This window comes from Budorcas taxicolor, chromosome 1 (assembly GCF_023091745.1).
Source record: "Budorcas taxicolor isolate Tak-1 chromosome 1, Takin1.1, whole genome shotgun sequence".
In the NCBI taxonomy this organism is placed as follows: Eukaryota; Metazoa; Chordata; class Mammalia; order Artiodactyla; family Bovidae; genus Budorcas; species Budorcas taxicolor.
The window spans coordinates 17,473,193-17,486,398 of record NC_068910.1 but is presented as its reverse complement, the minus strand read 5'-3'; the positions used below and the strand labels follow the sequence as shown (position 1 = coordinate 17,486,398).

Here is a 13,206-nt window from a genome sequence, read left to right as displayed (position 1 = left end):
CCTTGGCCCAAGGGGCTGCGGCTACCACCCTCGTCCCCTGAGGACTTCGGCTGCCGCCTGGGCCCCGGGGACCCTGGCCCAGAAGCGACGCCACGCCCGAGCCCTCTCGGCCCGGACCGCCGGCCCCTGCCCCGGGCCCCTCCCGGGCGACCGTGCCCGGCCGCCCGCAGCCCTCTCAAGGCCCGGGGCCGCCCCGCGCCGCCCGCGCCGCCCGGCGGGCCGCGCACCGTGTGAGACTGCAGGCTCTGGCTCGCCTCGATGGCCGCTGTCAGCGGCACCGTGTCGTCCAGCAGCACCTTGCCGGCCGGCGGCTTCTCCATGAAGGCCATCCCGGGACGCCGGTCCGCCACCGCCTCCGGACCAGGGGCAGGAACCCGGGGCGCCGACTCCTGCCGCCCGCCGGGCTCTGCCGCCGCCGCCGCTGTCAACACGCGCCGCCCCACGCGCCGCCGCCGCCGCCCGCCGAGCCCGCGGGGTCCTAGCGCCGACCTGCCCCCGCCGCCTTGGCTGTCGGCACAGGCAACCCTTTCGCGCTGCCACCTCCCGCGGGGTCCTCGGGCCAAACCGTCGCAGTCACAGCTGTCCTGGATCTGCGCCTCCAAGCTCCACGTAGCCGCACGGCGAGCTCGGTACTCTCAGCACTGGCCTCAGACCTCAGACAGTTCACCCTAAGCAATCACCCCCAGAGGTCCTCAGAGCCGAAGACAGGGCGTCCTGGGCTCTAGGCTCCCGGAACGCTCAGGCCCAAACATTTCCTTGATGGGTTTCTCATGTTAGGCCCTCAAAACTGTATACCCTGACTTACAACTGACCCTTCCCCATCAGGCCTCCCAGGCCAAAGAACCCTAAGACCCAGAAAAAAGGGCCTTCAGGATGGGACTCTCATGCTGTGCCTTGCAGACCAACAAACTTTCTACAAGCCCCTCAGATTCAGATTTTGTGGGGAACTCTTGAACTTGGCTCTTCAGACTCAAAAACCTGAGCTGGGCCCTAAGACTCCAGCACACTCAGACCCAAAGCTCTCTGAACTGGAGCCCCTAAAACCTGGGCATTGGCCCAGAACTCGCGATCTCTACCCTCTGGCCCAGTTCTAAGCTCAACACACAAGGCCCTCAAACTTTCAACCTCAGACTTGGGGTGCTCCATCCCGCTGTACTGGCTCCAAGAACCTCAAAACCCAGAGCCAGAGAACTTCAATCAACTCAGACCCAAATCTACCCCGATGTGCCTGAACCCAAGGCCATAATTCTGACCCACCCACAGTGCTGTCTCCCAAGGCAGCATCCCAGGACAAGAGAGCAAGCTGGAATTACCAGTTGTGTGACCTTGAATTAGTTACCCAACCCCTCTGAGCCCCGGCTCCCCATCTGTAACGCGGAGATAATAAAGCAGCAGTCTATTAAACCTATGTATCACTTAGGGAGGGTTCACTTTTTACTTCTGTTTCTTAAGGCAAATATGTTATTTCATTACCAGATTCACAGAAACCAAAATTCGGCTTTAATCATTACTCATATTATGTGGGCTGACCAGAGACAAGGCTCTTCTTGCATACTGCCAGGGCATTATAAATTGGGGCACTTATGCACTCAACAATTATTTACTGAGTACTTAACCATGTAAGAGTTCTGGCACTAGCAGCTGGGATTTGACAACACACATCGAAATGTCCTTACCCAGTAATCCCACCTGTAGGAGATTATCCTAAGGAAATACTCAGAGATCAATGCAAATACATAGCACTCAAAGGTATATATCTAATAGAAGACCAGACAAATCGTGATACAATCATAAATATTTTACCAAAAAAAGTAGGAAAAAAACCCCCAATATACGCATTTTATGATTTCAAGATTTTAAAATGTTCATAGGAAAAACATCAGAAGGAAGCCCACCAAAATATTAGCTGAGGGTCTTTAGCAAACAGAATCATGATGCTATTTTGTTTTTCTGCACTTTTCAGAATGTCTTTAAAAATATTTTACTTGTATGTTTAGGAAAAAACATAACATTATACAACTGAGTTGCAAAGGTCATCAAATGACAGCCTGTCCTCTTCCTTACTAAGGAAATGAAACTGAAAGTGAGAAATCAGGTATTTGGTGGAATGAAGCCACGCACTCACTCTCAATCTAGGCTTTCCTGTTCTCGAGGAATTCTTGCCTGAAGCCTCTGAGAATAAAATACTATAGACAGCCTTATAATCTCACCTACCCAAATCAGTGCCTTAAACAGCCTAGACTTAACTGGATCCCTGGATCCTTTGGAGACTAGGCTATGATAGTCTGAAAAGCCATTTGGCTTTTGAAGTGGCTCACGGTGAATGTGGAGAAACTCCCTCGTCCAGAGCTGATCTGAATCCAATCTACTTTGCTTCCAGTCTCATACTGGGTAAAGCAAATGAGATATGCAGTTCTTCTGTTGCCATATACGTAACTACTCAGGGCTGCAAGGGAAAATAAAGAAAGATTTATATTCTTGTATGCTGCCAAATGTTTAGATAGTCCACAGGTTGTTTAACAGCTTGACATGTGGCCAGACTGACTGAAAATAATGAGTTTTAGTGAGGACGCTTCCAGACCTGGCAACTGTTCTACAAATCAACTCATAGAACCTAGTGAAAAACTTAGTGCTTCCCAAGCAGCATCACCTCCCCACTCAGAATTATTTTCTTTCTTTAAATATTCATGATCTGGATAAAAAAAAAAAAAATTCAAGTCACTTGAGATCATTCTTACTTCCCTTACATACTGGAATTTTTCATCACATCACAGAGGAATTTTGCTCATGGTTTATAAGGTCATGTGAACTGTGGCCTCACTAAGGGCCACCCAAGAAATTGACTGTGGCCTAGAAATCGACTGTTTGTGGAGCCTTCTATTAAATCTGTTCTATTTAGGTAGTGTCCACATTCGTCTTGGGTTTTTTTATGATTTTTCTGCAAACCAAAATTTCTCTGAAGATGTTGAGAATTCTGGTCTCTGTGTGTAATCCATAGGAAGAAAAGCCAAGGACAAAAGGAGTGAAACATCCGGGACCCTGGAGATACTCAAATGCAGCCCCAGAGTAATTTCACGGCACTTGCATAGAGTCAGTTAATAAATTATGCCAGCACATGACGCATTCAGAGTGGCACAGCTGCTCAGTGACTGTCAACCTTTGGTAGAGTATGTTTTAATATAAAAACTTAATAGATGTAATTTAGTAGCAATTTTCTTTGGGAGTAAATTGGTCTCTTAATCATGCTCTAAGAACATAAAAAGAAAAATGTCTAATAATTCAGCACAAAATGAAAACCTGTGGTTACCTAAGAGGTACCAATGGGCCTTTAGCTGTTCTTTCTTTTTCTAGCTGAATATGCAAGATGAATGGTGGCTGTGGGAAGGCTTTCTCCCTGTTGCTACTTAAGATTCACTGCTCAGAAAAAGAAATGAGTGGCATTTCACCAGTATGGAAATGTTTCTAATCAAATACAAAAATCTGTTAAGCAATTTTCCAGTACATTAGGCTGAAATTGCTTACGATGGGTATATATTTCTGTGGCGATCAAACATCCTATAAACTGCAGTCTTATAATGCCCCTACATGGAAAGCACTAGGACAATCTGCCCTGCTCTTTCAGTCAGTACTTTTGTACTCACTTCTCTTTGTGACTCTGGACAGTCAAGGCCACTTCTCAATTACTTGGAAGAGGATTTCCTATATAAGAGTCACTCGTGCTTTCATCAGAAGAGTCACTCTTTCTGGCAACTTGTAGAGAGCTCAAAATGAAAAAGCCAGCCAGCTAGTTTGTGTTACAGTCAGCTTTAACAAAGCATAAGTGGTCTGAGAATCTTGGCTCAGCGTAAAAATAATAAGTCATCATTTACAGAATTTCCCTAAATCCTTGCCTACTTCTCTGTTCCATCTTTTTCCAGTTTATAAAGATCAAAGACCATGACATCTATAGATAATTAAAAAAAAAAAAAAAGGCAACATTCCTACTGAGAAGCTACTTTAAGTTACACACTATTAATCAGCTATCCATCAGATCTCATATACACAAGGCCCCACCACGCCTGACTTGCACAGTTTCATCTTTAGAATAACTCTTTCAGTAATTCTGCTCTGAAGACACTCACTGAATATCAACTTAGAAAAAGTACAGGCAATAGGTTTTGGTAGAAGCCATCAAGTAACAGCGAGGAAAACATTAAAACTGTAACAGGGAATAGGATCTAGAATATTCTAAATAGAAAAAAAATTATGTACGATGGTAGTTCCAAATACAAATGCAACATAAGATACTATTATAGAAACTGATAGCATTCCAACATGGGAACATTTTAAGACCCACAGGGTAATGGAAAAAAGAAATGTTCTGGAGCCAGGCAGGCCCATGTGGATCCCAGCTCCACTGCATACTAGCTGACAACCCTGGGCAAGTCATAGAGCCCATAAAACGGAACAGTAACTTCATAAAACTGTTTAAAGGATTAGAATTACTGTAGAAACCTGGCTTATCATTGAAAGAATGGTAACTTACAGTATCAATGATCACACCACACTCCACTTGCAGACCCATCCTTCAGGATTGCCATTCAATCCCAGAGAATGAGTTCTGCAGGAATAGATGGTCTCAGCATCAAGTGTTTATTTTGTGACTCAAATTCTCCGTTTTGTTTTCCAGTGTCACATCCAATTATCTGCATGTACCGTGTTTCACGTATACATACACCTTCTTCAGGTGAACCTGAACCCGTATAAGCTTCCCCTTCTGAAACTCATAATAATGGCATCCTTGCTCTGCACCCTGATTTTGGTATTTTCCACACTACCAACACAAACTGGAGTATGGTACAATATTGAACTACTCATTTATACACAACACTGCCCTCTAGTGATGAGAACAATTCTTTCTGGTAGTCTGTTTTAAGGATCCCCTTGATGTAAACACAGAGAAGGCAATGGCACCCCACTCCAGGACTCCTGCCTGGAAAATCCCATGGATGGAGGAGCCTGGTGGGCTGCAGTCCGTGGGGCCGCTGAGTCAGACACGACTGAGCGACTTCACTTTCTTTTCACTTTCATGCACTGGAGAAGGAAATGGCAACCCACTCCAGTGTTCTTGCCTGGAGAATCCCAGGGACGGGGAGCCTGGTGGGCTGCTGTCTATGGGGTCGCACAGAGTCGGACACGACTGAAGCGACTTAATAGTAGTAGTAGTTGACGTAAACAACAACAAAAATCTAGTTACTGACCCAGCAGCAGGAAAATTTTTTCCAGGAAATGTGGGTGGATGCAGCCAATTAGTTTGATCTTATCTTCCTGATCAAAGCAACCAGCTGTGGTCTGAGCCACCATCTAAAGCCACAGAGCACAGATGGACTACCTGTATGTTCTACCATAGATTCTTGTCTTAATAGTGCTGGCTGTGTACAGGATGACCAATAATAACAAATTAGGCACGTTTCCTCTCTAACACCCCTCAATGCTCAAGAACTTGGCCACCAGTGTCCCCTCAATCTTTTTATAATTATTTTAATAAAAGCATGTATTATTTATATAATGGGTGGGGACTCCCCAAAATATTTTCAAGGGAGAGAGAAAATCACCTGGATTGCTAAAATAGAAACTCTGCACTCAAGATCTATTCCAGGTTTAGAAAACCAATGGAGACTGGCTGACATCCTGAAAGATTCATCTGTTCTTTAATTTTTGGCCAGATAGCTCCAAGCTCAGGAAACCTGTAACCTTGCTCCCAGATGAGAATGGCAACAGCAGCTGCTACTTGTTTAGAGGCTGGGCCTTGTGCTTACCTGTTTGTATCTGTCATCTCCAGCACTCCTGTATGGAGTCGTTATCACTGCTTTATAGATGAAACCAAGAGAGCTTACAGAACTGAGTCCAAAGATGCACATAAGCCCTCCCCCAGTGACAGGAAAACCATCTGAAGGGCAAGTGACACTGAAGGAAGGATCAATAAATCACCATGTTGGTGTAAACAGTAACAAATTATAATAAACTCTGATTCAGAAACTGCTGAAGAACAGGATCTAACAATATTTACTGTTAAAAGATGTGTTCAAAGATGACCTATCTTCCATCGTTGCCTTTAATAATTAAATGCTTGCTACTTATAAACTCAGTGACTTTAGTAAATTCTTATCTGCACAGATATAGGTAGGTTTGTGTTATCTGAATGCAAATCTAATTAGGTTTGGAATCCTAAAAGTAGAACATTAAGCTAAATGATAACTTTCCTAACACTTTTTTCAGTTTTTTTTTTCTTTTTTAATGGCACCTTATGGGAGCCTGGTTAACAATGTGCAACCTTAGAATCACCTCTGATCTCCCCTGTTCACTTGTGTGTGTGTGTTTGTGCACGCATGTGCATGCTGTGCCACACGGCTTGTGGGATCCTACTTTCCTGACAAGGGATTGGATCCATGCCCCTGGCAGTGAAAGCCTAGAGTCCTACCACTGGACCACCAGGGAATTGCCTATGTTTTTCAGTGTTGAAAACCTAGATAGATGATAAATATACTTAAGCCGGAGTGAAGCCTAAGTGGACACTGGAACATCTCTCTATCTGCTCCCTTCCCCTAGTACAGGTTTATGAGCCTGTCCTTGCTGAAGAAGAGCCATCCCTGTTTTCCTCAGAGGCTTTCAATAACAACACTGATGCCTGAACTTGTACCTCTAAAGACATATTTCAGGATTTGGGAGCTTCTGGGACCATAACTTTAACCCACCCTTCCATAACAGTCTTTTTACTTTCTAGTACGGAACATGATACTGCAATAATGGCAATGAACCGCTTCAGCTTTTTCACTTCTGCAGAAGCTAAAACAACTTCCCCAACATATAAAGGGGCTGGAAAGTTAATTTCCTGGGAAAGAAACACACAGCCTGGCCCTGGCATTTTAGTACCGAGGAGAGCTGAAATAAGTCCATTGATCAAAACTCCATGGACAATTGTCTTTCCAAATCTGGTGTGTTTTACAAAATCTTCATCTAAGTGCAAAGGATTGATGTCCCCTGTTAATTCTGAGAAGGTGGCCACGTCCCTCTGTGTGAAGGCCCTCCTGAGTTCAGCCCGGTCTCCAACTCTGAGGTGCATGTGCTCTAAGGGTTGCCTGTTCAGCACTGCTTGGCTCAGGCAGATTCTCCTGTGAAGCCTACCCCACCAAAGGCGATGGCTGGACATTACTGGGAACATCTTCAGCACTCTCAAATTCCATCGACAGGAGCTTTTGGGCTGCTTCGGTCTCCAAACATTGTGCTGGCAACAAAAAGTACTTTTGAGGGTGAGGAATATTTTCTCAAATTGAAGACTACTCAATTCAATACTAGTTCTCTACTATTGCCAGATAATGCAAGGAGAAATGGAGAAACCTGTAAGAGAGGGAAACAAATTTTAAGGCAGTATCGGGAAAAAATTGCCTGGAAATCCAGGACAGTGTAGAAATATGCCCTGTTTTATAGGATAAGCCAAATCGAGGCAGTAGCATTTTAAAGAGCATCTTGAGAGCTAGCCTGAGATAAAAAAATGGGCATGACAAGCTCAGAGAGAACATTTCAATACATTAGGCATGAGGCATTAAGCAATAAAAGACTTTTCCACAGGTGTTCCAAGTTTTATCCCCAAACCTCTCCTATACACCTAAAACCTAAGCATTTTGTCTCATGTCTTCATAACTACCGACGCCCTGGGTTTCCCCCTCCCAGCTGGATGGCATTAACCACACTAGATTTATGCAAGCAAAAATGGGACACATATTAATAAAGCAATTTGGTCTACTATTCAGCTTCAACTGGAGTATGTGAAGGTGTTTTTACCTGAATCACTCTGAAAGCACAGTTCTTGCCTTTATAGGATCCTAACAGGGTCAGAGAGCTCCACAATTTGACAAGACCACTACAGAAAGATCAAGAAAGCATCAGTAAAGATTCATCCCTGCAGCATCTCACTCATACTTTTTTCTGTGATGGGCCAGAAAGTAGTTTCTACCAGAAACCTGATTTAAATAAGAAAACTTTACAAACAAAAGCATACCATGTCAAGGCAGAGGACAGAATGAACCTCAATCAGGCATGTTTGTAAAATTCCCACTTCTGAGTCTGCAACCATGACTATCAACTGGGAAACACTACAACGGTAAGTAAATCCCAAGTCTGGCTCTCTGGACTGCAAGTTCCTGGTGGGTAAGTGTTCACATTTTCCCCCATTTAAACTTCCAAAAGCTGCTTGGAGTTCACAAGGACAAAACTCTCCTCATTCTCAGAAGGGAGCACTTCTGCTGCTTTTTACCATCAGTCTCTGCTCTGTTACACTAGAAGGGTTCCGCCGTCAGTCATACCTGCTGCATATCCTTAGGATGGCTGACAGGGTCTTCTCTTCATAGGTTAGAACGTCCAGAGGTAAGGCAGCATCGACCTAAGTAGAGAATGATGCCGTTAGCAGATGAGTATCATCCTTACTCTTGAACTCTAATTGCTTTTCCCCTCCAAAAAATCTGTATTTTATTTAATGGTGTTGGACTACGAGGCCCGCTTTTTTACAGCTCCTTCTGCCTGGATCATTCTTGCTATACCTTTCCATGCTGCTAAGACCTCTTCACTTTCTCAAGTCTTTGTTTAAACTGTCCCTTCCCTGATGCCCAAGATTAAGTTCAGTAGCTTGCTAGGCTCTTTCACACACAGGACCCACCACTCCTTTCGTAATACTCTCCATTCTTGCCATTAATTGTTCAACATGGTTTCCTACTAACATAACCAACACCGATAGCCCGTGAGGCAGAAGCTATGCCTGTTTGTTTACAGCTACATCCCCAGCAATCAGGTTTCATACTTGACATATAGAAGGTGCATGGATTTTTTTTCCCTCACACCTTTTACTTTGAAAAACTAAAGTCATATTACATTGCAAAGAAAGGTACAGGAAGGTTCCATGCACCCTTCACTCAGCCTCCCACACTGTCAGCATCTTGCGTAACTATAGTATAACATCAACACCAGAAAACCAAAATTAATAAATCTGAGCTTATTCTGACTTTGCCAGTGATACATGCACTCATATCTGTTTACACGTGCATATGTGTAGTTCTATGCAACAACGTCATATAGATTGCTTAAGGTAACCAGTACCGTAATCAAGATAAAGAGCTATACCATCACAAGGCTCTCTTTCAACTCGTCCTCGGCCCTCAACCCATGCAAACGCTCATCTGTCTCCAGACTATATCGTTATGTATGATAATTACAGTATTTCGGGAGCATTATATAAATGGAATCACTCAACATATCACTTTTGGGGATTGGCTTTTGTATTCTGGCTGCACCAAGCCACGTGGCATGTGGGATGGTTCCCCAGAGAGTGAATCCTGGCCTCTGCAGTGAAAGTGTCAATCCTAACCACTAGGCCTCCAGGAAATGCTCACTTCTGCCAATTTTCTAATCAGACTGCTTTTTTACTATTGAGTTTTAAGAGATCTTTATATATTCCAGATATCAGTCCTTATGTGGTTTGCAAATATATTCCCCCCAGTCTGTAATTTGTTTTTTCAGCCTCTGAACCAAGTCTGTTGCAGAATAAAAGTTTTTAATTTTGATGAGTGTGTGACGGATTTTAATCTAATAAAACATATGTACCAGGAAATAATTTCCTGAGAATCATCTGTCTTTGTTTTCTCTTCAAAACTCTATTTGTTTTCAAGTGAATACTACAACAGTACTACTCACAAATGCTGGTCCGTGAGAAGGAGCCGCACCAGAGTGGAAATTGACAATATCAGTGGACACAGTGTTTAGCTCAGGTCAGATTTTCTCACTGAAGACTCTCAGAAAAGGAAATGGTGTGCTGACTGACATTCTGGTACAAGCCACTAATCCTCACAGTGGGCAAGAAAAAGAAAAAATAACAGTTTGCAGGTTGCCAGTCCGCACCAGTTTTGAGTAGCACTACACTAAACCGTTTGCTTCACAAGTTTCTTGTCAACTAAAAGCCATATTAGAAAAAACCTACTCAAAACTCATCACTTCTAAAACTCTGCTTCTGCAGTTTCAAATGTGGTTTTAAAATAATTTTTGGAAAAATGTCCTTTCAGTATGTCTTACAAAATCTTCATGCTAAATCGTTCCAGCCGTGTCCGATTCTGTGCGACCCTATGGACTGCAGCCCGCCAGGCTCCTCTGTCCATGGGATTCTCCAGGCAAGAAGACTGGAGTGAGTTGCCATGCCCTGCCCCAGGAGATCTTCCCGACCCAGGGATCAAACCTGCATCTCTTACGTCTCCTGCATTGGCAGGTGGGTTCTTTACCACTAGCGTCACCTGGGAAGCCCCTACAAAATCTTAGTAGTGTTCAAACTACCAAGTGACTCCATACCTCACCAAACAGCTCCTTCAGGGCTGAAATAAGCAGCTGTTTGAATTGTGCAGCATTCAGTCCAACACCACCATCTTGAAATTCTCTGTAAGAACAAAAATTTTAATGTACTGTGTTAAATTTCATACTACTCAGATTCATAAAAAAGTAATCAAAATAAAACTTGAGTAAATCAACTAAACTTCAATTAAAAAAACAAGAAACTTCAGAGACAGAACTTACAGGCGGACTTTCATGTAGTGGTACTCAGAGGGATTTTTGTAAACAATTCTTTCATATGTGGTAGCTGGGGCTGGCATCTTTTTCCAGTGCTGATCACATCTACCTTGAGTCACGAAGGCTAAAAATTACAAAGATGTAAGCTACTTTTCACTTTTTTTTCTAAAGAGAATTTGAGCTATCTGATTTTTTAAAAGAACTCCTAGTACAATAACTCATCTAATTCTGGTCAAGCTGATGTTACCCATACAGACACAAAGGAAGTTTCTATATTTTACATATGCCAGACCACTGTATTCTTATTTAAATCCCAGCAAACATTTTCCCTTACTAAGTACCCAGCTCTGTGCTAAATACTTCACATACTTTAGGTCACATCTTCAAAATGATCCCAGCAGGTAAATGCTATTAGTATCCCCATTTTTGAGATGAGAACATTGAGCGCTGGCAAAGATGGCTACTACCTGCCCAAAGGCACAAAGAGATTCTAACTGCTGCTGAGTCCCTTCAAGACCACCCAGGCATGATGCCTGTTAATGCAAATAATAAAGATAAAGGCATCCAGGAGTACAATCTGGGACCTCTTCTTCTTTACTCTCAGTCAACAAAGAACACGAAGAGGAGAATGAGGGGTGGCACCTCTGCTGGACTCCCTCAGCACTGGTATGGAGTCTTTTAATATTGTCTATTGATTTAATATCTGCTCCCCTCACTAAAGGGACCAGGAAACTGAGCCCCAACCACGGAAAGGGACTTTTTCAAAGTCACATAACTATAAACCAGCATTTACAAACACATCTCTGGGCCCAGTTCCAACCACTTCCAGATGACCGCAAGAGAAAAGAAGTCGGGGTCAAGCAGCTACACCCAACCATCCATTCAACAATCATGAATATTAACTGAGTCTGGCACAGAATATTCAACCAACACTTACTAAAATACACAACTGATCAATTAGTAGTAGTGTGAGCCCTATATATTCAAGAGTATCTCTGATTTCAGACTGTACCTACTACTTCTTTCCCCACCACCAGAGTCTCCCCTAACTAAAAGGGCCAGGAGAACAGGACTCTCAATCATTCCACTTATTGCCCAGCACACAACAGCTATTTTTGAAGTGTTACTGAGTACTTTAGAAGAGTTGGCTGCCTGAGGCAGATGAGTGAGATGGGGGCTGGGGCTTAGGATGCCAACAACAAAGACTCACACAGCATTCTGGAAATGGATAATGGTGCTAGCTGTACAACAATATAAATGTACTTAACACCAACAAACTGTACACTTTAATTTTATGTTGTTTATTTTACAAAAAAAAAAACAAACCCACAAAACACTTAAGGAGCAGGTGTTTATTGAGCAGTCACTTCTGACTGGCCTCTGACAGGCCTGAGCCACCAGCGTCATTGACAGCACTGCCCTCTGCAGGTTGTCCTGAGAGTAAAGGAGACGACGGCTGGGAAGCTCTCCTGCAGCCTGGCTCATACACCAGGCTCACCCGGAAAACGTGAGCACTTCCACGGTGGCTGTCATCACCATCTCTCAAGTCAGCTTTTTTGGTAGCTCCAGGGATACTCATAACCTGACTTCTTAGTAACAAGTGTCCCTGCTTCCCTCCCCCAGTCTCGTCTCTACAGCAGCCTGGGTGACTCTATTAAAAACTAATCAGGCCACATCATTCCTCTGCTCGAAGCTTGCAAAGGCTCCCCTTTGAGTAAGGCCAAAGTCTTTACAGCCCTGAAGGTCCAACCCGATTGATACCCGCTACTTCCAACGCCTTGACCGCGTGTCTTACCACTCTCCCCTGCTCAGTTCCTTCCACCACGCGGCCTCCCCAGCTCCAGCTTTTTCCCTCCGGTCTCTGGACGTCTTTCCTAGCTTTTCCACATAATAGAAATAATCTTCCTCCAGATAGCCACGTGGCTCACTCCCTGGTCTCTTTCATGACTTTGCTCAATTTCAGCCCCCGATCAGTTCCAGTGGCATTTTCTCTTATGTCACCGCCCCGTGCCCCTGCTCTATTTTTTTCTCAAGGCATTCACCACCCTCCAACATTAACTGTCAAGTTCATTTGTTCTTTATTTCAATTTCCCTCCCCAGCCCTACTAGAACATACGCTCCAAAAGAAACGGGGTTTTCTGTCGTGTTCTGTTGTTTCCCAAAAACCTAAAGCAATAAGTCGCATTCAATATATGATTTTGAGACGAAATCAATGATTAAAAAAAAAAAAGCTCTCGATTCCCTACTGTTGGGCAGGTGAAGTCGCTTGACTTTTTCTGACTGCCGCCACTGATTTCGCTCCCGCCAGAGCCCAGGCGCATGCGCTCTGCACACGGGATCGCGCTCAGTCCTCTCAGCTGTCCCGTGCGTCTGAGACCGCGTTGCAGCGAAGCCCGGGATGGTCCGCGGTCCAGCCTCGCCTTAGCCCGTGGCGTCCGCGGCCGGAGCGGGAGATACCCCAGGCCGCTCCTCGCTGCCCGCCGTCCCTCCACCTTACGCACGCTCCCCTGGCGCGCACGTCCATACGTCACCAGGGCGGCCAACTGAGCCCACTCCCGGGAAACAGTCGCCCCGCTGTGGGCTTCCGCCTGCCCGCTCTCCGTCGGACTAGTCCGACGCCTC

The 13,206-nt window shown here is 44.5% G+C and overlaps 3 protein-coding genes across 8 annotated transcripts in view; all 3 read right to left on the bottom strand.

The window, feature by feature from the left end:
* The window catches only part of PXK (PX domain containing serine/threonine kinase like), an 83,012-nt gene extending 82,623 nt beyond the window's left edge, over positions 1 to 389 (bottom strand). For all 5 annotated transcript variants that reach the window (XM_052642138.1, XM_052642146.1, XM_052642153.1 and 2 more), the window contains exon 1: positions 228 to 389. In XM_052642138.1, the coding sequence (XP_052498098.1) occupies positions 228 to 329 (102 nt within the window). In that variant the 5' untranslated portion in view covers positions 330 to 389. The remainder of the gene's footprint in view (positions 1 to 227) is intronic.
* A 3,734-nt stretch (positions 390 to 4,123) lies between these two features.
* On the bottom strand, positions 4,124 to 7,201 carry HTD2 (hydroxyacyl-thioester dehydratase type 2). Its single transcript, XM_052650265.1, has one exon. It carries the CDS (start codon positions 7,199 to 7,201, stop codon positions 6,695 to 6,697), a length of 507 nt encoding a protein of 168 aa, XP_052506225.1. The 3' UTR covers positions 4,124 to 6,694.
* RPP14 (ribonuclease P/MRP subunit p14) lies at positions 7,201 to 13,206 on the bottom strand. 2 transcript variants are annotated; one of them, XM_052650362.1, is made up of 6 exons: positions 12,831 to 13,206; positions 10,591 to 10,708; positions 10,369 to 10,453; positions 8,343 to 8,419; positions 7,822 to 7,900; positions 7,201 to 7,377 (listed from the first exon to the last, which is right to left on the bottom strand). In XM_052650362.1, exons 2-6 carry the CDS (start codon positions 10,665 to 10,667, stop codon positions 7,321 to 7,323), a joined length of 375 nt encoding a protein of 124 aa, XP_052506322.1. In that variant the 5' UTR covers positions 10,668 to 10,708; positions 12,831 to 13,206; the 3' UTR covers positions 7,201 to 7,320. The 2 variants fall into 2 exon arrangements, with proteins under 2 accessions (XP_052506322.1, XP_052506330.1); XM_052650370.1 differs by lacking the exon at positions 12,831 to 13,206 and adding an exon at positions 12,701 to 12,809.